The following is a 27,151-nucleotide window of genomic DNA, read 5'->3' as shown; positions in this document are numbered from 1 at the left end:
CCGCGCAGGCACAAACACACACACACACACACACACACACACACACACACACACACACACACACACACACACACACACACACACACACACACACACACACACACACACACACACACACACACACACACACACTCACACACACACACACACACACACACACACACACACACACACACACACACACACACACACACACAATGGGTATGGGCTGAAATTCACTTAACTCACCCATGTGTGATGGGCATGCGTCTAAAATGACAAATCAACATATAATAATAAAAAAAAAAAATACAAATAAAAAATATAATATTTGCCTCTGAGATGTAGTGGAGTAGAAGTAAAAGTACAGAAAATTGGAAATACCCCAGAAAAGTTAAAATACCTCAACATTTGACTTAAGTACTTGAGTAAATGTACTTAGTTACTTTCCACCACTGCTGGCAAGTAGTGAAGCACCCCTTAAATTTAGGGGCAGTGCTTATAGTTACTCAGATCCAACACGCCTCATTTCTCCCCCTTCTTTTCTAAAGTGCTGCTGAGTGTGAACAGAACTTGGACGACAGGGATGCGAAACAAACGAAATCCCAGACGTTTTTTAACATACATTCCAATGTTTATCTAAAGAATAGGATGTTGCTCATCATTGTAAATAATGGATAAACCAGACTGGAACGATCCTTACCGCCGACCAGCGCGCAGAACACAATGGATAGTGAGTACGCTGGCTTACCACTACGGGCTGGACCGGGGAGTGGAGAACGAGATCATAGTGTTGGCCACTGGACTGGATCAGTATCTACAGGAGATCTTTCACCACATGGACTGTCAAGGTGACGGTAAGATCCCCGTGGAGGACTTCAACGTTCTGTGTGAAATCTTGGGATTAAACAAAGACTCGGATAACTCGGAGTGCGTCGGGATTTTAGACGACTTGCCAGATGAATTCACCTTCAGGCAGTTCCACGCAAAACTGTGCGGATATTTCAGCACGAAAGCGGGGTGCCAGTATGAGAACGGCAGACTCCTGGTGGGGAAAGAGAGCGAACACATAGAGACCCAGATCCGCCTCAGAAGCCCCCTGAGGAGGAGAGAAAGGCTGCTCTCTGTGAGCTCCTCTCCCACCTCGGATAGCCATGCCTCTGGCTGTACCCTGCATGGCTCCTGCACCAGAGAATGCTACGAGGAGATAGTTGAGCTGGAGGAGGCAGAGGACCGAATGTCGAAGCTAGAGGAAGAGAATGCAAGTCTGAGAGAATTAGTTGAGGACATGCGCGCTGCTCTGCAGAGTAGTGATGCCCGGTGCTTGGCACTACAGGTGAGTCTGTCTGTGAGGTTTTTGCATGAATGTTTATCATGATAAATAGGACGTTTTTTCCTCTGACAATTCCATCAAGGTTTTCTATATGAAGCACATATCGTTAGCCTCATAGCATAATTGCCTAATTCATATTTTTAAGGTTTTCAGGAAAGAAGAAATGAAAAATCACTATTTATTTGCCTATTAAGTCATCTAGGTCATATTTAGAGTCATATTTATCTGCCTTTATTTATTTCTGCCTAACTCTACTCTCCTAACACTGTTGATTCATCCTACCTTATTGCCTATGTTCTCAGCCTATCAGAATGCTTGTTACATTAAAAACTCTAAGTCATAAAGTTGACTTAAAATCACTTTCTGCCTAAGTCATTTTTGAATGCAACAAGCATTCTGGTAGGCTGAGGATAAGGCACAATGAAGCAGCAGTGTTAGGAGAGTAGAGTTAAGCGGAAATGTCAATTTGGACAAGAAATTACTTGAGGCTAACAATATGAACTTTTTTTTTGTCAAATTAATTTTGAGATCTTATGTGGCCTGATCTTCTGAGGCAAAATCTTGCTTTCACATTTCTGCTTTCTACTTCAGGTAGGACTGTGGAAAAGCCACTCCACACATAAGCCAGAGGGAGGCTGCTTCATCGCCCACCAGAAGCAAGCTGCCCAGAAAAACATAAACTATTCCAGTGTGACAAGCAGCACCTATGGCGACCTGAAGAGCCTCCAGAGCATCATCCATGAGGTAGAGCTGCTGCGTGGCTCCACAGACCGTCAGATAGAGGAGGCCATGCTCTGCAATCAGAAACTGGAACAGGAACTGCAGAGCTCTAAAGAAGCCATGACGGCTCTGGAGGACTGCAACCGGGCTCTGAAGAGAGAGCAGGTGGTCATGCGGAGGAAGGTGGAGGAGGCCAGGCAGGCGGTGCTCAGTGGCCTGGGCAAAGTGAAGGAGCTGGAGGTGAAAGCCAGTCATGTGCCAATGCTCCAGAGGCACGTCCACCAGCTAGAGTCAGAGGTCCTCTACTACAGGTGAGACCGCACCGTAGACAGACAGTATAATGAGTCATCATTACTAAAATAACAGTAATGACAGTGAGCTTAGTGGTTTGACTACTCTTGACTGATAAAAACAAAATGCCGTGTTTTCGCACAGATCATCATGACATATTTGTGACTGTATAATTCCTGTGTAACTACATGACCGCTTAATGATTATTTCATCAAGATTGCAATGAGGTAGGTATTTCATTTCCACTAACATGGCTAACTTGTTAACCTAGTTTCAGTCCAACCATAATTAGTTAGTTTGATGATGTCATGTCAATGTCATGTCATGTCATGGTGATTGGTTTGATGGTGGCATTTCATTTTTTCAACTTTTCACATTTTGTTTAAAGGTCTTTTGGTCTTTCTCATTGATTCTGGCTTTGATCTTAACACAATGATAGAAAGAATTGTTGTTACTGCCCCCACAGTAAATATGCAGAAGATCTTCTTTTCTTAATTATCCATTAGAGAGTCTTCATAGCCGATTCAAATTCAAAACAAGTGCTTGGAATCCTGCGTGGTTGTGTACTGCAAGAGGAAGAGGGCGTCTTTTTGGCAACTAGCATTAGGCCTTTGTGGTTGGAGTCAACCATAATGAATAATAATACCTGCTCGACTCTCTATTTACTTCTGGCTCTATGCCTGGAAAACTCTGCCATGCCATTTATGAAGGTTTGATGTGGTCCTCTATTCTCATTTTCAGCCTTGTTTTGTTTGGGTTGGTTTAACAGGCATCGTGTGTGGCATGTTGGTGCTGTTTGGGTTCTGCTACTGTCTGGAACTATTCATTTTCACAGAGGCTCTGCTCTTCGGGCTGTAATTGGACGTTCAAAGTACAAAGTCATTGGTTTAATGTTTACCAATGGTGTCTCTTGTCCCTGCTCTAACCATATAATCAATGTCTGCAGGTTTGGCTGTTTTAGAGAGCAGACGTCTCTAAATGGCTGCGACATCTGAATTGTGCTGTTTAGACTATAACCTTTTAGTCATAAACTATAACTTTTACTCAGACTTGACACTGCCATGCATATTCAGACAAAGGTCTGTCAATGAGATTAAACTCATTCCAAATCAGCAGAATCAAAATAACACATTTCGCAGACACAGCACCACTTCATCTGCTTAAAGTTACTAATCTATGCAGACTCTTTACGATGGCGCTAGCAAGTCTTTTCAATACCCGTCCAATCGTCCATTGATATCCTTAAGCCAAATAATTCAACATGACAAAGGGGTCTGACTTGTCAAGAGAGAGCTCCATTGAACGAGGACCTCAACAGACTGACCATTCCCATCAATCTCCACTCATTCCATTCACTCCAGCCTCCAGTTCAACAATACCAGATAGACACCCCCATCCTATGGGCTATCCTAGCAACTAACCCCAGTGAATATTCCCACTAAAACCCTCCATGCTAAGCATTGTCACATTGGGGGCATTGTTTTAAAAACTTTTTTTTGGTTCTATGTGAGTGCTTTAATATCATTAGCCGAAAAAAGAAATAAACAAACCTCTATGTCCGCAAGCCTTTTTACTGCACTCGTAGTTTAAGCTAAAAAACAAATGGCATGCAAATTCCCCAAGTGTAAGAAGACGAGGAGAAGGTTGGGCTGCAGAACTGGTATAAATAAAAATGCGTTTGATGCTGCTGCCAGGGACATGGGGACGCTTGGTCTGGACCCATTTGCTATTGTGTCATCCAACTGAATAAAAAAAAATCATAACTGAAAAATAGAAAATACACAAGGAAATGTTTTCCTTACACACAGTATCATCTTACCGTACACACTGTGAGAGTGTAGAAGTGGACCTAAATGGTCAATTTGAGATGATTTTACTGTGCATTCCCTTGTTGTGTTTCTGTCTGAATCTTTTTCCACATCACAAGAGTCATAATTAAGCCAGACTGATATAATTTGAGTCAATTTTCCACCTACCCTGAAACTGAAATTACCTGCAAACTGAGTTTCTTATTACTTTTAAGTAAGGGGGAGGGGAAGCCTGGCATGGCCAGACTAATATCACTGCGTAGATATCCGAGGGCTTTTTTTTTGCACTGGCAGATTCGTCTGGTTTCCAGGCTAGGGGAGGGGTTGGCATTAATTATTTATTTTTACCCCCGGTGAAGACTACTGTGTTTAATAATGTTTTCAGACAGATATAAGCCTATAACAAATGCACCGGAGGCAAATGAATGGACCACTGCTAATCATTTTCACATTGGTTTGGATCATTTGTGATCCCAATGATCCAAAAATAGGGCCCAGGTAAAAACATTTATTTTAAATCAATTTATGGATTTAAAATATTCTGTAGTTGTCAGAAGAGTCCAATGACCGAATGGACCAATTCCAATCATCTTTACACTCACTGACTATGTTATCTCTCCGGAGAGTCACTAGGTGGAATAGTATCCTCTAGTACATGGTCATCAATGTCTTCAGATCAACTTCTAACAACTTCAAACATCTTACTCTTTATATTTTTTTAGTATATTTTAAATCGTTTGGCTCTAGTTGATTGCACGCAGTGGGGGATACTAGGACAGGGATGGTCCAGGAAGGGAAAAAAGGTTGTGTGCCTGATTTGGGATTTGAACCCACAATGCTGTTAACACCTGACATAGTGTGTCATAATGAGCGGATCAACGGTACAAATATTTGAATGTTACAATATGTTGAATATTGATTCAATATAACAGGTGAGGCTAATTCATAATATTTTCTCTCTCAAAATAATGAATAAAATACATTTTCAACCTTTTCCATTGAAATTACACCATGTTTTTCAAGTGAAAATGCCAAAAGTGTGGAGCATTACCATGAACAACAGAGTAGTCAACTGCCTTTTTGAAGGGGTCCAACTAAATCAGTCACTGTAACCTATAGAGATCTGTAGGCTCGAACTCTAAACAATGGCGGGGAGGGGGCACAGCGAGAGGAACAAAAAGAGTCAAGGGGGAGGAAAGTGTACCATCTGGAGGAAGAGGCAAACACTCAACTGTTTGTTCATGAAATGACAGAGGTTTTCTCAGTTCACAAGAGAGGAACAGGCTCATTCATCTTTCCATCTTCTTTTTGTGTTTTTGTGAATAGGCTGAAGTGGAAATCCAAAATTGGTATTAGACATTATACAAACAAATCTTTACAGCCCTTTGTCAGTTGTCTTTTGTTTGGTGTTGTCTCACTCGATTCAGCATTTCTCTTCTAATATGCCCCAGATATTTCTAGTTTGAAGCACATGTTTCCTAAATATCCGGATTCGAAACTCAATGTTCGTTTTAATGGCATCTACATAGACATCTACTATATGCTTATAACCTATGGCCCTCCGATCGTGGGCCCCAGGGGAGGCATAATCTCTCAGCCTTTTCATGGTCTCTGCATGGCGCCTGAGCGAGGGGTTCGGGAGGGAGGCAGCAGACCATTTATCTGTCTCTATACGAGAGCTGCAGCTTTGTGAGGAGCAGGTGCTGCCGCTGAATTCCTGCCCTTTGAATAATACGGGAAGGACGCACTCGAGGGAAGTCTGGGACCCAGGGCCTTACTGTTGTTCTTGAACTGCCTTCAAAAACCCACGCAGCCAACTGGGTTCATTTCCAGATTGGATGGCTGCCTTTGTCTCCCTCTCTCTAGTTAGGAAGTAGTCTTATACTCTGCCGACATCAGCACTACTACATACACAGGATATCTTATAACCTCATGCCACCCACCCGTGTTGGAATTCTCCCCCTATGTTTAATCCATCATTATGTTTTACTCTCTGACTTTATTTGCACCTTGCTGGGTGGGAAGAGCTTAAATGTTTCTTTGTAAAAGTTATAGGTACTGCTTTCTGGATTAAAGCTTTGGCGCATGCTAGTAGTCTTCGAATGAAACTTGCTCCTAGAGAGAACGTGGTTTCCTGCACACTTTGCTTTATTTGTATCTGATTTGAACCCAGGAAGACTTCATTAATCATTGTCTGCTATGTAAATACCACCCCCTCACCCGTTTCAGCCGCGCTGCAGGGCCCCCCGCATGCAGTCGACTTCCAAGTTCAAGCTCAGGTCTAACTACATGACCTCACGTTTAACCTCCGCTAAACAGGAGACTGTCATTGACCAATGACATCTGAAAGAGGAAACTGCTCTTTGGGGAGTATGGAGGAGGGTAATGTGGTAGGGGGATGCGGGGGATGGAAAGTTCACATCAACCCTGTGCTGTGATAAACACAGGAAGTACTCAGCGTGTCCTGACTCTTAAAAATATGAACCCGAGCGTCCCTATTCTAGGGGCGAACATTCAGTGAAAATAGCAGACCTTACAGGCTTGTGAGGTTGTAGATCAGCTATTTTCGGCGAACAGATTTGGTTTAGAGGGGAAAGAAAGTAGGGGGCCTATTATTATAGACCCCTGGCCCCTGGCGTCCCCGGTCAATGAAGTATGTAGGGTTTAAGTAGTTAACCACAGCTCTAAAGAACTGGTTAATAAGGTAGAATACGGGATCATTTACTTTAGAAAGTACATAACCTAACACAGGAGTTAGCTTTTTTTGGGTAATGTTTTGCACATTGGATAAATTGCAAATTTGTAGCATCATAAAAATCATGGAATGTCAAGATGGGTGTGTGACACGTTTGGCAAGTATGAGTCAGGCTAAGATTACAGGTATATCCAAACAGATTGAAGGACAGACGCTGCAGACAGTTCAGGAAATGTTAAATTATCTAGCTTAGCTATTCCAGGAATCCTAGGATATTGGCTAGACTACCCTAAAATCAGGACTTGGAAGGCAGTTTCCTATGCATCTACATCATCAAACTTATACCCTAAATGCAACATTATTCAAATAACATGATCTGTTCTTTTATTTTCTTGGTCCAAATGTAATCTTAGCAAATTTATATAACGGCTCCTCACTGGGCGCTCGTGTGGCGCAGTGGTAAAGTGCCTGCCCACCATCGCGGAAGCTGTGGGTTCAAATCCACCGTTTACACACAAACACAATTGGCCTGTGTTCGGGGGAGGGAAGCCGGGCGATGAGGGTGATAATTGTCACTGCACGTAATCCTACAGGCTGGGGTGGCACCTGTCAGCATGGAGTGTTGGGTGGGAGGAGTAGCATGAAGGCTCTATGTCCTCCCGGTGGGGCTCCTCACTGGTAGGTGAGTCAGTAGGATACAACATCAGTGACACAGAAATGTGTGTGGGGAGGAACACAGAAATGTGTGTGGGGAGGAATTCATTGGCATAACAACTAAATTGGGGAGTAAAAAGCACAAAAAAAACTAAAACTAACTTGTGCTACTGTATTATGAAGATATTGGTCTCTCTGTATTTGTTTGTCTTCCAAAACCAATATACAGTACTGTAACTTCCCTTATAGTATGCGAACACAGTTAAAAAGAACACATTTAACATGGACACACTTGCAACAGTTGAATCTATTGATTGATTTAGCTGATGTTTTCTGTCACTTCACAAAATGAACTAAATATCTTTTCTGGTTTTGGCTCTCCAAAGCCATTGATGCTGCTTTTCCATTAGTAGACTGTTTCAAAATTTGATCCCTGAGAGCACTGCACAGATTCTGTGACTGTCTGCTGGATCTCGTAGTGAAACCACTTTTCCATGATGTCTGGACTTCTTTCAGGTGTCCAGAGAGCCTTTTTCATGATGAGCATCATCTGCAAGCCTCTGGTGCTCTGTGAAAACATTGGATAGTTGAGTAAACCTCCTTAAAGGGATATTTCATTTTCAAACATGTTTGGGGTGTAATTTTAACGTCTACTCAGGCTTTTGTGAGCACCCAGACCGTTTTTAAGTTGCTTGATTCAGTATTTAGATATTTGATGTTCATTTTATCAGACACGCCCCCTTCCTATAGAAACCTCAACTTCAAACTCCATTTTAACCATGTTAGATTCAATGAAAACACACGTCCTTGTTGACTGATATTGGCCTTCTAATGCTTGAGGGGGACGTGTTTTTGAAAATTGAAAAACCACGGCCCCCTCACATATTAGAAGAACAATATCAGTCATGAATCTTTCATGGATAAAATGGAGTTTGAAGTTACAATGGGTTTGTATAGGAAGGGGGCGTGTTTGATAACATTAATATCAAATGTCTAAATACTGAATCAAGCAACTGAAAAACTTCAAACATCACAGGTTTACAGAAGTAAAAAGTGGGTGAAATTCGTTTTCGTGCATAGTTCCCATCATATCGTTATTTGTTTCCATGGAAAAAAGAAAGGGAAGAAGGAGGGGGGGGGGCAAGTGGGATAGGAGATCAAACAAGACCCCAAACAAGTTATCTACATATTTACACAAGTACCTGAGATAAGATATAAAGGTGCGTGAGCATAGATAGCAGCAGATGTATACTGTGCATGATATACTTATGGACGTTAGTTACTAAAGACTGAGAATACTTAGAATGTTTGACACCTGTATATAGGTATACCTGTGTATAGGTGTCCCAGAGATAAATCATATCAAATTGGGGTCCATGGCCTAATGCATATCAAACTGGAGGTCCTTGAAATTAAAAAGAGGACCGCTGCACTACAAGACCCATGCAACAGTTTCACTCCAACATCTCTCAATTAAAGTGTAATTAGTTACACCAAGGCCAGCATGTGGGGAAAAAACGAAACAAGACGACTAGGTCATTCCTGAGTTGTCTCCACAGCAACTAACAAGGTTGTGTGTGTGTGTGTGTGTGTGTGTGTGTGTGTGTGTGTGTGTGTGTGTGCGTGCATGTGCGTGTGTGCGTGCGTGCGTACGTGCGTGTGTGTGTTTTGCTGCGGATATATACAAGTGCATGCACCTACAAGTATGGCATCTTTCTTCCAATTGCAGCTGTAGGTCCTCACAAGCCAGGTCCTCTGTTCCTCCACTGTGGCCCCCAGTAACTTAAACATGTCTCCGCCCTCTCTGATTGATTGCCTGAAACCAGGCTACACTTATTGACCTACACTGCACTTTTTTCCTTTTTTCCAGCTTTGTACAAAGACGCCTATTACAGTGTACAGATGCAGAATAAAATGTCTTACTGCAGTATACCTCATGCTAGCAGGATATGAGCATGAGTGCTTCTTGACTGGACTTTTTTCTCTCTCTCTCTCTCTCTTTTCGAAAGACCCAGGCTGCTGAAAACTTTTTTTTAAACTTTTTTTTTCTCCCCCCGGCAAGACATCATCATCTGGAAACACTTATTCTGTGATTTACGAAGGCCCCCTATCGGATTTCCCCCAACACAAAAGACCAGACGGCACAAGAAACCTAGAAAATTCAAACCATTACCAATGACAGATCTCCACAAACTGCAGTCTCAGGTTTTCTTTTTTTTCTGTGACAAATGCTCAACTGTCTTAATTAGAAAAGAAAAACATAACGGATAGACGGCTTTATTGTTTGTGCAACCTTTAAATCTGGAGATCACAGTAAAGTTAGGCTATGGAAAGAAGAGCTTTCAAAACATTTCACGTTCTCTCTGCTTCCATTGCAGTCCAACCAATGTCAGCCACTCGTGTTTTACTTCACAATGTACAGTATAAGCTAACTCCTACAAAACTACCACTGACCCACTTTACTGTGAAAATTGTTAAAGATGCTATGTCTGGTTTCAATTACCCCTCCCACATTTGGAGAACTGTATCACAGCCTTCTATAAAATTATCGTGGCGGTTGTAGATGTAGCTTAATATGCACTGCTTCATGTTACTTGATATGTTCTTTTTGATCTAGGGCCTAGATCAGTGGGCTTGGGTTGAGTGGTTCCCCTCTGGGCAAATTTAAGGAGCCCTTTAGGTGCATTCGCTTGGATGTCATCAGTTCATAATGTTGATAGACTTGTACAATATACAGTCGGAGAGAGAACATGCTGTCAGTCAGATAAACCCAAACTCCTCTCTTCTAGGTCAGCAGTGTCCAAACTACAACTCCCAAGCAATGCCAGGGCGGAGCAGCATTTGAGTGGTACCAGCAGACCAGGCCAGCGGTGCTGCTTGGACCCCCAGCATGACAGACGTTCCCCCACGGGACGAGCAGAGACCACCCCAGACAAAAGTAAGAGCACGTCCTGTTCACAAAACGTTCAGCTCACTCTCTGAAAGCTATGCTACCTACTTTAGTCTCAAAACTGTGACTGTGACTTGATGATGGTATGACACTGATGGTGATGATGATGATGTGGTGGTCAGTGGAGGATAGGGATTGATGGGACGATGTGAAAAGTTCATGTCACGATTATTGTGACAAAAATAATTGCGATTTGCGATATTATCGCGATAATCAAAATATGCTTAAAACTCTTAAAATGACACTTTTGTTAACCACCTCTTAAACCCCAGCATCCGTAGTCTGGGGTGGAACGTTTGCCAAAAATAGCAGATCTACAAGCTCACAATGTGTCGCGTCGCGACGCGTTGTGAGCTTGTAGATCGGCTATTTTTGGAAAAGAGATTTATAGAGTGAAAAAAAGACTGTATCAAGTACGTCTTTACAGGTGCGTTTTACTTTAATTCTAGAGGGTTTAACCCATTTTGGGCGGGAACCCCTATTTGTAACTATACCTTTCAGGACGGGAACCCCTTCTGGGGTTCTTGTTGCTATGTACAGCATATAGCAACATACATTTGTTGTAATGTTTTTTATAAATATTTGAAGTTTTTCAGAAAACTTAGGTCAGGATTTAGAAGGCGTTTTTAGAATCGGCCTCAGGTCTAAATGGGTTAAGTGGTGCCGGATATGCAGCTCGGCAAAGGTGACTTGATCCCAGTGTATGACGGAGGACAATTTCACGATAAAATGTTTTATCTCTGCTATACGATTATTGTGAGCGTTTCTTATCACGATAAACGATAATAATGATTATCGTCTCATCCGTAGTGGAGGAGCAGCTCTTCCGCTCTGTGGAGGGCCAGGCAGCGTCCGACGAGGAGGATGACAAGTGGACGGGAGAGCAACAGAGACAGGTGGATGAGGTGAAGAGAATCCTGACCAGGCTGTCCTGCTGTGGGGACCGGTAGGGCACAATCCTTTTGTCTCTTTATACACAGTACACAGCCTTGAGTTTGATATTCTCTCGGATAAATCTGTCTGCTCTCTGTCATTCCTGCTCCGTGCTTTTGAGACGATGCAAAGTGCGATTCACATGTATACCGGTCACAGGACAGATCAACTGAAAGTACTGAATAGATAAATGCTACGTACGTAGCTACAATGCAACGAGTCCAGATTTTAATTGACATAATGTAAAGATTGCACAATATTTTGTTTTGCTTTGAAATGTGACCTTGAACAGGTGTGATGACAAGGCCTTCAGGAAGCTGATGTCTCGTTTCGGAAGTTCGAGGAGCGAGGAGAGCCGCAGTGCCGTGGTGGAGCTCCTTGAGAGGGTGACCAGACTCAACAAACAACTGGAGCTGAAAGAGAGCCAGGCTGGAATAGACATGGACCAGGTACTGACCCGTCAGGGACCTCCACTAAACCAGAGTTGGGTTTACCGTACTGTCTACGCCATGTTCAACTGAAAAGCCGGGTCTCTCCGGTCGATGTTTAGTCTTGCTTTGCTTTACCTCCTGAGTCGTTTTGAGGCTGTGTGTATGGTGTAAAATAAGATTAGAGAGGACTGGCGAAGGCTGTTATGAAAGTGGAGGGCTTCAAAGAGAAACCACAGTTCGTGGCACAGCCCTGCCGCCTCCAACCAACCAACCTTCCAGCAGCGGCTTCAGAGCCTCACTGCGTGTGTGTGTGTGCGCACGTGTGCGTGCGTGCGTGCGCGCGTCCACAGCTGTTTCTCACTGGGGCTAACCGCAGAAACACTCCCACTAGCTCCGCATGACACTTGGGAATATCATCAATTAAGCTCACCAATTGCAGCCAAGTACTGTAGTGTTTCCACAAGACAGGAATACAGGCAGATGGGGACAGTGTGACGTACTGCTTTCCCAAAGTGGGTCAGCCCCTCAGAAAGAACGGTTGAAACTAAACAAGACCATGACTGTGAGACTTTGTTTACATGCAGGATGTATGAGGTGAGATTTCTCCCCCACTGCATGACATAAAGCTGTGTGGTATGAGGGACTTTTGTCAAGTGACTACATAGTGAGGTCAGAACATTCCTTTGTCCCCGAACATTTAAAATACATTTAAGTTGTACATTTGCATTATATTGATGTGTGGAGTAGCCCTGCAGGGAAATGGTAAATTATCTGCATTTCTGTAGCTTTACAAACGCTTTACAATGCGCGTTACATTCACCCATTCACACACCCAATGGGCCACATTCACAAAGCTTGGTGTAATTTTCCTACTATACTTTGGCGTAGAGTTTAGTGTAAGTAAAGTCTGACGTGCGATTCATGAAAGGGGGTGTAGAGCCTTGATTTGTGTGGATCACAGGTGTATCAAATGATGATGCCTGTTCGTAAATGAAAAGTGCGTGCACGTGCACCTCATTTGCATTGTTCCACGAACCATTTAACACCAAGGCAACCGGAAATATCCAACGTGAAGCCAAAAACTGCATCGCTTGTCAAAATGAACAGATCTGCCAACGGCGACTTGTAGATCAGTGTATTTTGGCAAGCGAGTCCCTCGCGTGATAGATCAGCTGAACATTAAATATTGCTTGTGTAAATGAAAAGAAAAAAGAAACAAAGTTTAATATGCAGGACAAAATAATAGGCTAATAAAGCATGGAAGGATATTATATAAACCTATTGGGCACATAAACTGTTGGGCACATAAACATTTTATTTGAGGTTTAGCACTATTGTAATTGATTTTGCATGAATAATAAGCCATTCTAATATCAGCTATGCATGACTCTGATGAGGATGCTCCTGGTATCGAAACAGTAGTCCTGATGCTACCGTGTCTCATTCATTTCTATCAGCTACGCATGATTTGTGGCACACATGAGTGCCCAACAGTTGACGTGAGATTCACGTATATAGTATAGTATAGATCAGGGGTCTTCAACCGGGGGTCCGTGATGCCTAGGGGGTCCTCAGAGTTACTATAGGGGGCCACCAAGTTTTTGTGTGAAAGGATATGTTTTTTTTACATTAACCACTTGAACCCTAGCATCCCTATTCTGTGGAGAACTTTAGCCAAAAATAGCAGATCTACAAGCACACAATGCCTCGTGCATGAGCTTGTAGATCTGACCAAGTACCGAGCCAACGGTCCAAGTTTACAAAGTATTGAAGGTTTAAGTGTGTCTGAAAACACATTTCACATGAATACAATGCGTGGTGGGGGTCCCTGCTTCATCTCTCTCTCAGCTAGGGCCTTGGCATTGGCCTGAAAAACGTTGAAGACCCCTGATGTAGATGATGCAAAAGACGAATCAAACTCTTTGTGGAAATGTGCGTATTTGTGCCTAGGTATAAATTCTGTGCGTACCCAAGCTTGGTGGATCAGGCCCATTGATGATGGCAGAAGCTACCATGCAAGGCACCAAACTGCTCATTGGGAGCTGTTAGGGCTTCACTGTCTTGCTCAGGACACTTCATCAACACAAAGCCAGGAGGGGCTGGAGATCGAACTGGGACCCTTACGGTTTCCAGACAGCTGTTCAACCTCCTGAGCCACTGCCATGCGGTGTGAAACTGTTGCATTTCTCTGTGTGTATTTGTATTGGCTCTTGTGCAAGCAAACATTCTTCTTGTTGCCTGTACTGTAAACAAACCAGTCACACAGATTTTGGAAAGCCACCAAAAAAGCATTGCACACACGCTTTGTGCGTGTAGGTTTGCAAGCGACTGTTCTCGCCAAAACCGGCCACAGTGGGACGTCTGGTCAACCTGTATAGTATATGTATAGTATAGAGTGGGGGGACACACACACTGCATGTGCGAGCGGAGGGTCTGTGCGCTGCCAGTGAGAATGGCTGCGTTCATTAACATGGATCAGAAGAAAAGCAGCGTCCGTGGCACCTGGTGGGTTTCATGCGTTAGGCTGTAGTTTGAATGGCTGCACTTTGCGTTTCAGATGAAGGACTCTCTAGTGCAGGAGCTACAACAGAAGGCGGAAGAGACAGAGATGCTTCAGATGGAGCTTCAGATGCTGGAGACGGAGAGGGTGCGTCTGTCTCTGGTTGAGGAGAAACTGCTGGACGTCCTTCAGCTCCTACAGCAGCTGCGAGATCTGGTCAGTCTCAGGGAATCAGTTAAACCTGTTGACATAGACAACTTTGGCTAAAGTCTGTCACAAACATGTGATTTCAGTATTGTTATTTTTAATGTGCATAACTTGCATCTGTTATTACTAGAGAATTTGGTAATATATTTTTTTACATCAGATTTCTTTCATTTGCTGAGCACATTTTTGTTTGACAGTGATCTGAGAGTTAGCTCCCTCTTATTTCAGAATGTCTCTCGGAGGTCTCTGGGGAAAATCCTGCTCAGCACTTTGGAGTCATGCAGCGACCCTCAACATGGTGAGTACTGTACAGCTGAGCTCACCGCAGTGGTGCGGCTTTGAACAGCTGTCGACTTATACAACCAATAAAATCAATATTGGCTCTGTGAAACGATTACAATTGCTCTGCTAGCTGTAAAAGGGGAAAATTGAATTAAATTCTCATAGATTTGACTTTAATGAGATTCCCACAGAGCACACATCTGCTACCTTTTTGTTTTTATTTTACAGGAAAAGCCCACATTCTCGAGGTGCTCAACGCTCTCTATCATGAACTAGGTGCCTGTGAGATGTTGTCCTCTGGTGGCCCTCTTGAGCGCACATCCAGCCACCAGTCTCTCAATGCCCTGGTCATCTCCTGTTGAACAAGTCTGCCCCCTGCTGGGCCAAAGACGCTTCAGCACATCTGTCAAGACGCCAAGGGCTTCTATTGATCTGGAGGACAATGACTTGGCTACAACAATGGCCTTAGACAATGTATATATGTATAATTATACTGTAGCCCTTATATTCCTCAGGTTTCCGTGTCCATAAAATTACACTACATCATTGTCATCAGCTTAGAATGTTCTTATTAACCAAAGGTTTCCATTGAGAAAACGTGTACCCCCACCCCCGGGCATTGACTGCACATTATACAAATGTTTTCTAAAGCGGTCACTAGTGTTATTGTGAACTTGTTTATACAACCCTATGTTTAGACCTGGCAGGCAATGTGTTCATGTTTGAATCATGTACAGTTATTTAGGGCATGTTGCTACACTGCTGATTCATGAAAAAGGTATTTCTTTCAAAGAAACAATTCTAAACCAAATTCTTGAGTGGGGTTTGGGAAATGAGATGGAGACTCTCAGCTAGTTACAGGGCAGTTTCTGGTATAGTCCAGCAAGCAAGCTCAACAATTCCACATGTAAATTACACTAAAGGTAGGGTAAGTGATTTGCTTTGGTTAAAATAAGTGTTAAATAGCTCTATATTCTGATAGTACTCATTGCTATAGAGTGTTTGTTGAGTAAAAGGAGTCTCCTTGTCTCTCCAGCTCTTTATTAAACAGAAAATATATTTTCGTTTCAGTTTCATTTCCAATTTTATCCAACCAGAACAGAGAAGTCAATCAGGATACAGATTAAACAAGTGAAATTGGAAGTGATGACACTAAGAAATGAGCTGACAAAATTGGAACTGGAACACTATACAAATTAAGGTTAAAAATGGGTACTTTCTCCTGATTGGCTGAGATTTTGACACCTACCGAAAAATGTATTTTCTGTTTATTAAAGAGCTGGAGAGACAGGGAGACATCTGTTACTGAAAAAACACTCTATAGCAACGATTACTATCAGAATATAGTATTTTAACCTTTTAACAAAATACTTTTTGTTTTAACCAAAAAATATCACTTACCCTACCTTTAATGTTTAGCTTCACTTAAACACTAAGGAATCATGCCATTAAATCTTGTAACTGACAAATGCAATGTTTATTAAATGTAAGAAAAAAACAAGATAAAAACAAAAGACGAAACAAATAAACATTTACATTTTTTCATGGCCCAGGTTCAGCTGAATGTTGTCTTGGCACGTCTCAATGTGCAACAAATAAACATTTAACTTTTGTCATGGGCCAGGTTCAGCTGAATGTCGTCTTGGCACGTCTCAATGCGCTTGTGCAACAGATCCAGTGCAGCTGACAGACGGTCATACAGATCCTGCACACAACAAAATGCTTCAGTTTACTTGACAGTCACGGATGGAAGTGTCAAAAGTAGTCATGGAAGACACAAAAGTGGCTGTACCTGTGCTGTGCGTGTCTCATTGTTGCAACTGTCCATCAGGTTCTGGATCTTGGCCTTTAGCTGCTGGGTCTCATTGGTGATTTCCTGGATCTGGTCAGCCATCTCCTGTCGCTTCTCATGGACATGGTCACACTTCCTGTTGGGGACAAGACGTTTCATGAGAACAAGTTCATTGTTCATTGACCTTTTGGGAGGATCACAATTTTATCAAGACTGTCATTAAAAACATTGAATTACTTTGCTGATTTTAATAAAAAAAACAAAAAAATCCAAAAGGGACCAAATCTACGTGTTTGCCCCAGAATAGGGACGCTAGAGTTCATGTGGTTAATACAAGAGCCACAAAAATAATCCAGCAATATTCAAAGATAAATCTTCAATGGGAGCCTAGAGCTGAGTGTGGGCCTACTACACACAGTTTGACACCAGCTGCTGTCATATCTTGCATGGCTAAGGGCAGGTACACACTGTAGGACTTTAAAGTGTTCGGGGAGTCGTCTGATTGTTAAGCATTACACTACACACTGCAGGAGTTTATTTCTTGAAATCGGCTGTCATATATCATGTGGTTTTCACCCTATAGAATAGATTGATCCCCGACCAGGGCTTACACACTGTAGGATAGTTCACTAGGATGCTATCTCCAGAGTCAGAGCCAATACATACATTTGTGTTTATTCCAATTCATTTTAATCGACGTATCCCGTGATATGCCGCTCTCCCTCTCCCTCTCTCTCTCGCACGTCTAGTGCGCTGAAGCAGTTGCCATGTCCGCTTATTATACTTTGGGATTGTTTTTCTGTAAAGTTGCTTGAAAGTATAGTTGCTTTTTTGGCCTTGTTTCCTAATGTTGTTTGAACCAGTTGTTCTCAAACATTTTCATGGCAAGGACCCCCAAATTAATAATAATTGTCCGCAGAGGCGCAGACCTCCCCCTTCTGAAAATATGTTGTGCCATAGACCCCCATACAAGATCTGTGTGGATTTGGAAAATATTCCACTCCCCCCCCCCCAAAATGTCTTATTTAAAAATAGCCTATCTACAACGTGAGCTTGTAGATCGTCTATTTTCAAGTATCCAATGTATTTATATATAGGCTTAAAGTGCTCATAGTCGCTTTTCGGGAGGTTTTGTTGGCGAGCGCCAAAAAAGGTCGGCGACAGCAAAATCGTACCAAATGTCCTGCAATGTGTACCTGCCTTAACTCTTTCCTGTCTCTACAGTGTAGAGAGACAGTGTCTAATGGGGGAGTGACGATTCACTCAACTCTGATACGATTCAATATTATTAACGCTAAGTAGCAAAACTTAATTTGATACCCAATAGCGCTGTAGATTGCATAAAATATTCCTTTGTTAGTGGCGGTTTAAGCCAGGCGTTAACTTTTGGACTTTTCGGGTTGTGTTTAAAAGTGGCAGATTAATACTCATTACAACTTAACAAAACAATACCTCATGACGGCGTTAACGTGCTGCTCTGCCGTATCTTTCATGTTATTCCTGCGGAGCTGCTGTTTGGACAACCTTTCCAACTTCATTACATGAGATCTCTTCTCTCTGTCCACCTCTGTGTTCAGGGACTTTATCTCCTTCTGCTGCTTCTCGAACTCCGCAACGCTTTCATCCACCTAAACACACATACACCAACCTGAGAACACAGCTCTTCAAGGAGGTACACATTTACTTCACACTGCACATACATGTGTGGTAACCTCCAAGTGAGCATGTTCATTTTAACCATTTAAACCCTATCCTTTATACTTTCTTGACCAGGATCCCCCACGAGTATGTACTCGTCTTTGGCCCTCTAATTTGCCCTCTACACCATATCTCTTCACTGAAAATAGCAGATCTACAAGTTCAAAAAGCTTCCTATTGAGAGTGTGTAGATCTGCTACTGTCGCTGAATAGTTGTCTATCGTGACATGACTAGAATAAGGACACTAGGGTTAACTTAATGTGGTTAAGAGAAACCATGAACATTAGCTCTATGTATTGTAGGGCAAGCGTTCAATTGTTTGCGTTTTTAGAATCGGGCTCAGATTTAAAATGGGTCAAGCTGTGTTTGAAACTTGACCAGATCTCAAAAAAAAAAACATGAGTATGAAAACATTTATTTCTTGGGTTTTAGCTGATACCCAAGGGCCAAAATAGTGATCTTGACTTGAGAAAAATAAGAATCGGGTTGATGCAAAATGGGAGTGCCAGGCTGTTGCTTGCCACCGGAATTGAAGGCACCTCAAGAATGGCTGAAATAGACAGAACGGGGACTTTTCTGTCATTATGGTTAGTATTGTTCCTATAGATTATAATAATCAACAATTCATTGAAATGCATATGAACAGCATTGAGTGTTTCCATTTAACTGTAAAATGCAGTGAAATCTAATTCTGCTCCCAAAATGTGATGACAAATGTGTAGACAACACTGTTCCTTCCTGACTTCCTGACCATCAGATTGAATTATTTGCATCACAGGTTAACTGGCATTCATTTGAATTATGAATGCATAGTTGAAACATAGTTGGAATGATTAGAATATCTTTTTAGCAATTTTGGTACTGTAAATGAAATCTTATAAATGGGTTCTGTAAATGTTATTTAGACGTGGATACAGAGTAGCTGTAGCCCGTTTCCATCGTACCTCCACAAGAAGCTGCTTGTTGTTGTCAAGCCCAGTCTGTAAATCTTGCAGGAGGTTGCAGATGAGCTGAACCTCAGAGTCTGTGTTATTCAAAACCTGTGCCTTGCTCTGCAGCTCCACCAGGAACTCATCTGCCTTCACCTGGTAGAAGAAGAAAAAAAATCAAACAATCCACACACCACATCATCATCACAGTCAAATGAACAGATCTGGGCCTCATGCAGCAATTCTCCTACATTGTCTGAGAAGAGCACCAAACCTTCTTAACATCCAAATCTGCTCTTACCCAGGTGTGCTCAATAATAAATCCCACCTGGACATAAATTAGAATTTGCTTGTGATATGCATTGTACTGTAACTCCCCTGCAAAGACTGGCACATAACCAAGAAATGGAAAGATCATAACCAAAAAAGGCTGCAAGAATAACTTCACTGTTAAATAAACTTAAAGTAAACATTTTGTAACATTTCATATTTGATATACCACTATTGTTTATTTAAAAAATGTGTGGGAAGCTTGCACAAAATTATTTTACCCATTCTTGACTTGACACTCTTTGTACCTGATGTGACAATAAACTTTGAAGTTTGAATTTGAAGTTTGAATTTGAAGTTTGAATTTGAAGTTTGTGATTTTCCAAGTGTCAGTACTGGCATTACAGGGAAATCAAAAACCCAGCAATGGGAAAACATTATCAGTTGTGAAGCTGTAAATGTCATGTCAGAAGAGGGACAAAGTAACAAATTAAAAGAAAAGTTGAACGCATGCAATATCACCCAATAGTTTTTATAGTCTTTTGTAATCAAATGGACCAATATAAGCTCAAATCCTGGATGTGAACAAAAATGTGAGGAAATGTGTTCATATCACTTCCTGCATGAGGCCCACCATCAAATAAATTAGACAGACACAACAAAAGAGTACAACATAAGAACATGCAAGTAGATGTGTTTGATCAAATCGGATATAACAGGAAGCATGAAACTCTGGTTGAGAAGGTAATATGGTAAAACATGGCATAAAATCCCTCTCATACACATTCTTTATGATGAAACATTCAAATAAAACCACAATACTAACATGGTATTTCCATAAGTCTGAAGTTGTCCCCTGTACCCTTCCCTACTCACTGTGGCAGCCTTGATGTTCTTCACGGATTCTTTCATTTTCTCCATCTGGGTCTTCAGCTCCTCTGGGGACTCCAGAATCTGAGACCGGAGGGTGGCGTTGTCTTCATTAGTGGTGCTCACACTCACCTTCAGCTTGGTCTGGAACAGACATTCAAACAGCACAGCTAAGAACCCATATTGCATCATTCTCATTGTGATCAAATGTTTGAATGGCAGCACATATGTCAATTAAGTATTAACAAGTTGTTAACAAGTATCAATTGCAATATGCTGATCAGCAGACTGCGTTTCCTTCATTTAAGACTCGTCGTTAAAGGACAACTTTGTTTTTTTACAACCAAGGTTTATGTTTTAGCTTGTAATTAAAGTAAATAAAAGATGTGTACATTTTTTTTCAATTACTGCTTTCTATAGTTTTAGCAATTTTCCCATCTTTTTTACAGTGGACGGGGGCATTTGGGCGGGTGGCTAAATATGTATTTTTTTACACAATAACCCGGCGATTTCTTTATTATTATTTACAGTAGCTCTTCTAGCCCCCAATAACTCACATCTGGCCATCAAAGACCACAGGACCTTTTTTATTGTGTAAAAAAGGCATATTTAGCCACCGGACAGAATGCCCCCACCCACTGTAAAAAAGGTCGTGAAAATTTCTAAAACTATATAAAGCAGTAAATTAAAAATAATTAACACTCATCTTTTATTTACTTTAATTACAATCTAAAACATAAACCTTGGTTGTAAAAAAACAAAGTTGTCCTTTAAAGTACAATAATGCCCCTTATTTAAGCATTACATTTATTTCAGTATGTGGGCCATGACCATCATGACACATACCCAGGTGGGCCTTGAGTTACAAAAGTCTAAGAACCCCTGTTCTATAGAATGTCATTGGGTTACCCACCAGAAGAAAGTCTTTCATGAAACTGCAAACATTTACTGATACATACCAGGGCCTGTGTCCGCTCCGCAATTTTGCTTCTCCACTCCGCAATGGAATCTTTCAATGCAGCCTGGAAGGAAAACATACTCACTTCAGTTCTATGATGTCAAATTGATGACATTAGGGATGTCCATATATGGGCATACAGTCAGACGGATACAAAGTTCTCGATATATGGGCATAAAAGGGACACACAAAAAGACAGTCGGATAAAGAGACTCTTGGATTTTCGGTTCTGGAGAGCTGCTGATCCGACCAACTTCACAACACACCCTCGAGTCCTCTCAGTTTGAAGTCGGAAGGTTCTCGAGATATGAGAGGGAGAAACAGCGATTATGTGTATCTATAGATAGATGAAAAGTATTCAAAAGAGCTTGTACTAAATAACTACATTGGAGGTTCTTTCCTGAAAAAGTAACAAAGTTTGGACATAGAAGATTTCCATCCGACAGTGAGTGAGTACACGCTGTTCTATTGCTACTTACCACTTCTTGGAATTTGCGTGCATTGGCGGCATTCAAGTCACTGAGTGCAGACCCCAGCTCTCTGGCCTCAGCCTGCTGCTCTGGAGGAATGGTTCTAAACACACACAAACAAAGAGACAACACTCATTTCACTGGTAAAACAACATTTTTTACCTTTGTCGTTATTCCTTTAAATATGGCCACATAAATTACATTTGCCAAATAGTTTACCAGGATGTGTGACAGACTGCAGCACTTCTATACCCTACAATCCAAGTTATCCAAGAGTGAAAATACATTTGAGCAAAATGAACTAATAAACTCCAAAACTGGACCAAAATCAAGCATTGCTATCATGACAGTTACATTTACAGGATTTGAAAGGGGCATTATAATTTATTTGACAGCCAGTAGTTAATAGAGTCAAGTTTATTTGCATAGCCGTTAATCACTGTTCAGTCTCAAGGCCAACATTTAACAGTTAAAAAAAACTGTCCATAAACCCTCAATAGGGTGAGGAAATACTCAAAAACAAACTAGAAAAAGTGCTCCTCGGAGCACAGGTCTCCGCCAGGTCAGGTAGGTTATTGTGGGGCAGCAATGTTCGGAATTCGGCAATCAGGATGTAATATGAAAAATCGGACGGAACCATCTTGACCACTTGACTATAGAGATAATGGGTACCGATTTGCATGATGTTTGGACACAATTTGTAGGAGTAATATAAAAAAGAAAACTGTTGCAAAAATTGGCCTCAAGGTGGCGCCAAACTTTAGATGTAAATTTTAGTCAATCAGGATGGACTATGAAACATCTAACAGATCCTTCTTGATCACATGACTATAGAGATCATGTTTACCGATTTGCGTGAAATTTGGATAAAATCTGAAGGCTTACAATCAAAAAAATGTGTTTTACATAAGTCGGCCTCCTGGTGGCGCCATAAAAGGCAGATGTGAAAAATGCAGGGCAAAGGTTTTTCCTTGGCCTCTAGAGAGTGTGCATACAAAGTTTTACACAGATCGGTACAGTTATAGGCAAAAACACAAATCGGCCTGATTTTAAAATTTTCAAGTAGCATTTCTTCCTTGACGTAGTGGGAATGTGCGTGCAAAATTTCACGGAAATTGCATGCTGTGTTCATGATTTGAGGCATTTTGTTCAATACGGAGCACTCCTGCAAACTTTGGAAGGCATTTTAGTCAATCAGGAAGGAATATGAAAAATCTGAAAGACCCGTTTCGTTCAATGACTATAGAGATACTGTGTACCGATTTGCGTGATTTTTGGACAAAATCTGTAGGAGTACTGTCAAAAAATATGTTTTGCACAAATCGGCCTCCTGGTGGCGCTATAAAAGGCCCATGAGAAATATTTGGGGCAAAGGTTCTGAATTGGCATCCAGGGAGTGTGTGTGCACAGTGGCGCTGTGATCAAGCCAACGGTGGCAGAGATTAGCTGGTGACAGACGGACGGACACACGGACACACGGACGGACGGACGGGGTGGAAAACATACTCTCTCGCCATGCCTTTCGGCCTGGCGGAGACAACAAACCTCAGAAAAGAATAATAAAAGACGAGTCCCTCTTCAAGGATATACCCAAATGCAAGTACAGTAAATGTCTTACGTCAGTATCTCGAGCTTCTTCTCTGCTTCTTTAATGCCTCTGTTAAGGGTTTGAAAACGGTCCATATCTGCCCTCTGGGAAAACAAAGTAGTATTTAAACAAAATGTACTCGAATCAAGACCATCTGTACTGTCTTAAGACCATTATGACAGACACACAAATCTATTCTCATGCTCCAGAATGAAATCCATCCTCTGCTTTCTGAAGTGAAGAAAGTTCATGATGCCACTGAGGATCATAGCCGTTTTCTTAGATTCTGTAAAGTTGGAAAACATAAATACACACACACACACACACACACACACACACACACACACACACACACACACACACACACACACACACACACACACACACACACACACATATAAATAAAGCAACAATCTTGTGGTTGCCAGATATTGACCGACCAATGAAATATGCTGAATAAATTAATTGTTGCAGAAATACAAATACTGTTACTTACTTGGAGCCAGTATGTCACTGAGGGCGAAGTCATACACAAGGCAGGTAGGTAGAAATCGACGCCTGCAAAAAGCAACATCATACATATTAGCATTTACAATACAAACATAAGCTGCAACATGATGGAATCTAAATAGGTTTTTGACCTACAGACAGAACAACTAGTATGCACATAATATACCCTTTTCATTTGCATCCGTTTGGATTGCCACATGCTCATTTGTTTCATTCTGAAGTAAATGGTGCATTTTAAAATATTGCAGACGGGGACTTTGTCAAGTTGATCAAAGTCGTTTGAAGTGATCGTCTAGCCATTCACACACTGACGGTGGAGGAAACCATGCAAGAAGCCAGCAATGTGCTTATCAGCAGCAGTCGGGGGTTCGGTGTCTTGCTCAAGCTCACTTTGACAATAACCCAGGGATAGAACCGGGAACCTTCCGATTCCAAAGCTGACGCTCTACCTCCCGAGCCACTGCCGCCCAGAACAAACACTTGGTTGATTGTTGATATCAATCTCTGATGAAACTCAGTAACTCACATGCACAGGTACAGACTCATGATAGCAGTCGCCCCCTCATGGAATGATGGATTATCAATGTCCTCTGAGAGCGGGATCTTTAGAAAGTAAAAAGAAAAACACAAACCAAATTTCTCAAGTAGAACAAATGTGCTTGCTTGTGTGGTCGGGCATGTTTTACTTACTGGTGGTAATCCTAATAAAAAGTCTGCACTTACCATGTAGAGACACTCAGGTCTGAAGCGATACACTAGTTGTAAGGTCCTCATGTACAACAACTGGACGGTCTCTGGCTGAAAGGGAGATACGTTTTTTTTTACAATATAGCTTGAGGAACCGTTCAATGAAGTTCAATGAACAGGTGGCGCCATCCTGGGAGGTTTTCGCTATTACTTTCAATGGGGTGACGTTACATTCTCTCTCTAGTGGCCTGGCAAAAGGCAAGGCCTTTTGAGGGAGAGGGGGGCTAGGGATAAAAGTAGCCGCAAGCATCTTGCAATACCCTTCATTGACACCCCATTCTGATTGTACTTAAAGGGGAAATCCACCCATTTTCAATATTTAACTATGTCATTAATATAGCATAAAGGAGTTGTGTGGAAATAAGAATAAAGTTCCCCCCTTTCTGTGTTGCCTTGAACTGGAGGATTGATTGTGGGTTTAACATTGCAAATTACAACATGATGAGTCATCACGTTGTAATTTGCAATGTTAAACTCACAATCAATCCTCCAGTTCAAGGCAAAAAGAAAAGGGGGGAACTTTTTTCTTATTTCCACACAACTCCTTTATGCTATATTAATGACATAGTTAAATATTGAAAATGGGTGGATTTCCCCTTTAACAAGGATAAACTCATATTGCACCTGTACGGACAGCTTGGGTTATCCTCTTTGTCTCGGTCAAGACTTTGTTAGAAAAAAAATAAACCATTCACATGTTATGTTCATTCTGTCAATAAACTCAGTCCAGTCTTGTTTTTCTGTGTGTTCGTCCACTCAACGTGCTGCATACACCTCCTATTTGGAAATTGCACATTATGCTGGATGTGGTGTGATTTAAAACGAGTGCTTCCAGTTCCAAACTGGAACACTTAGAAATAATCTCTGCTGCACTGAGGTTATTGACAGAAGGTTTCTCATCATAACATGCATGTCATTTTTTTTTCCAAACAAATACTTGACAGGCCAGACAGGGACAAAGAGGATAAAGCAAGCCGTCCAAAAAAGGTGCAATATTGGTGAGTTTATCGTCGTTTAATACGATTACAAACAGACTTTTGATTCATGAATTGGGCTGTCAATGGAGGGCATTGCAAAAATAGCAGCATATAGCATCTAACTTGCTTGCGGCTAGGTAAGGTTAAAAACAAACAAACACAAAGGACAGTAACAGAAAGAATAATCAATACATAAACACATAGCATAAATGTTACCGCACATTATTCAAACACATAAACAGACTGTCTACAACGACAACATGTCTACCAGCGGTGTAAAGTAACTAAGTATATTTACTCAAGTACTGTACTAAGTACAATGTTTAGGTATTTTTTACTTTACTGGAGTATTTCCAATTTTCAGTACTTTTACATCTACTCCACTACATCTCAAAAGCCAATATCGTGCTTTTATTCACTGCAATTATTTGAAACCTTTAGTTACTTAGTAGATTTTAATGATTACAAAACATATATTAACCACTTCATCAGTTCAGCCCTATATAAAATCACATTTCGGCCATTTGAAAATAGCCGATCTACAGGCTCACAATGCTTGTAGAAGCCATTTTCAAAAGATTTTTTAAACATTTTATACATTTAAAAACGTTCTACTTTTGGTACTTTAAGTACATTTTGTACTTTTGTACTTACGCTCAAGTCATTTTATAATTCTAATTCTAATAACTGAGTATTTCTACATGGCAGTATTAACACTTCTACTTCTAAAAAAGTACTTTTTCCACCACTATGGCTACAGTCATTTGTTTACCTTCACTGCGGGAGTGAGATCATTCTTTGAGAAATGTTTCGCTTCTTGCTCAGTAAGAACATCAACGCGGAAGAACTGCACAAGCTGATCCGCTTTATACATCGGGAACGTATTTTCGCCCATGATTATTAGCAGAGAAACCTAAAAGAGAAACACTCAGAACAGTGAAAACGCCAAACTATTCAACGTAAGTTTAACGGCTAGTGGCGACTGGTGTGTCAAACAAATGGCGCTACTATTTATTTCCTTCTTGTGAAGAATTCCGAGCATCTGATTGGTACATTCATACTTCTTCTTTTATTTCCGTTGAAGGAGCTGGTAGCGCATTGGTGCCATCGTGTGGTAATTGTGTGGTATTACACACTTTCTTTCCTTGCTGCCTGGGACCCTATTTTATTTTAATTTATTTAACCATAGAAAGATAAGATGACAAAAAGAAGAAGACATTATTACACTTAGGATAATGAAACAAAATACAGATATTATTTATACAGCATGCCAAATTTAGATCATCTTTAAATCCAATTTAGATAAGTAACTAAATCATAATATCAAACTGTTAAATTGAAGTCTCCAGTAAGATGGCACAAAGGTCACAGGGCAGTCTACTTATAAGTTATAATCCTTGTACTGTACGTCCAGAAGACTTCACACAACAAAAGAAAGATGCTCGATAGTAGATTCATTCTCTGTACCACAGAAACTGCACTCAGGCATTATGTACACTATTCATACACCTTGATATCTTTCTCCAAGACATTACCAGTGGTGTAAAGTAACTAAGTA

General features: G+C 41.3%; 2 protein-coding genes across 2 annotated transcripts; one reads left to right on the top strand and one right to left on the bottom strand.

The window, feature by feature from the left end:
* The first annotated feature begins 545 nt into the window (after positions 1–545).
* efcc1 (EF-hand and coiled-coil domain containing 1) lies at positions 546–16,095 on the top strand. Its single transcript, XM_084062888.1, has 8 exons — positions 546–1,315; positions 1,904–2,343; positions 10,270–10,418; positions 11,241–11,376; positions 11,656–11,812; positions 14,352–14,510; positions 14,730–14,799; positions 15,012–16,095. Exons 1-8 carry the CDS (start codon positions 653–655, stop codon positions 15,143–15,145), a joined length of 1,908 nt encoding a protein of 635 aa, XP_083919014.1. The 5' UTR covers positions 546–652; the 3' UTR covers positions 15,146–16,095.
* Positions 16,096–16,231: 136 nt separating this feature from the next.
* nuf2 (UF2 component of NDC80 kinetochore complex) lies at positions 16,232–26,570 on the bottom strand. Its single transcript, XM_084062889.1, has 13 exons — positions 26,366–26,570; positions 24,593–24,667; positions 24,396–24,472; positions 23,856–23,917; positions 23,548–23,645; positions 23,390–23,463; positions 21,781–21,874; positions 21,303–21,365; positions 20,350–20,487; positions 19,219–19,359; positions 18,028–18,203; positions 16,576–16,711; positions 16,232–16,488 (listed from the first exon to the last, which is right to left on the bottom strand). The coding sequence occupies exons 1-13, from the start codon at positions 26,486–26,488 to the stop codon at positions 16,387–16,389; spliced, it is 1,359 nt and encodes a 452-aa protein (XP_083919015.1). The 5' UTR covers positions 26,489–26,570; the 3' UTR covers positions 16,232–16,386.
* Positions 26,571–27,151: the final 581 nt, after the last annotated feature.

Source organism: Gymnoscopelus microlampas, assembly GCF_963454915.1.
Source record: "Gymnoscopelus microlampas genome assembly, chromosome: 7".
NCBI classification, from domain to species: Eukaryota; Metazoa; Chordata; class Actinopteri; order Myctophiformes; family Myctophidae; genus Gymnoscopelus; species Gymnoscopelus microlampas.
This window is presented reverse-complemented; position numbering and strand designations above follow the sequence as displayed.

Bases quoted from the DNA above. Each gene is read 5' to 3' on its own strand.
- nuf2 (XM_084062889.1), bottom strand. From the start codon at position 26,488: ATGGGCGAAAATACGTTCCCGATGTATAAAGCGGATCAGCTTGTGCAG. The intron at 23,646-23,855 runs GTAAGTAACAGT...CCAACTTTACAG, and splicing joins CAGTGACATACTGGCTCCAA to AATCTAAGAAAACGGCTATG. The intron at 19,360-20,349 runs GTGAGTAGGGAA...TTCTTCTACCAG, and splicing joins AGAACATCAAGGCTGCCACA to GTGAAGGCAGATGAGTTCCT.
- efcc1 (XM_084062888.1), top strand. From the start codon at position 653: ATGGATAAACCAGACTGGAACGATCCTTACCGCCGACCAGCGCGCAGA. The intron at 1,316-1,903 runs GTGAGTCTGTCT...TTTCTACTTCAG, and splicing joins CCCGGTGCTTGGCACTACAG to GTAGGACTGTGGAAAAGCCA. The intron at 11,813-14,351 runs GTACTGACCCGT...TTTGCGTTTCAG, and splicing joins CTGGAATAGACATGGACCAG to ATGAAGGACTCTCTAGTGCA.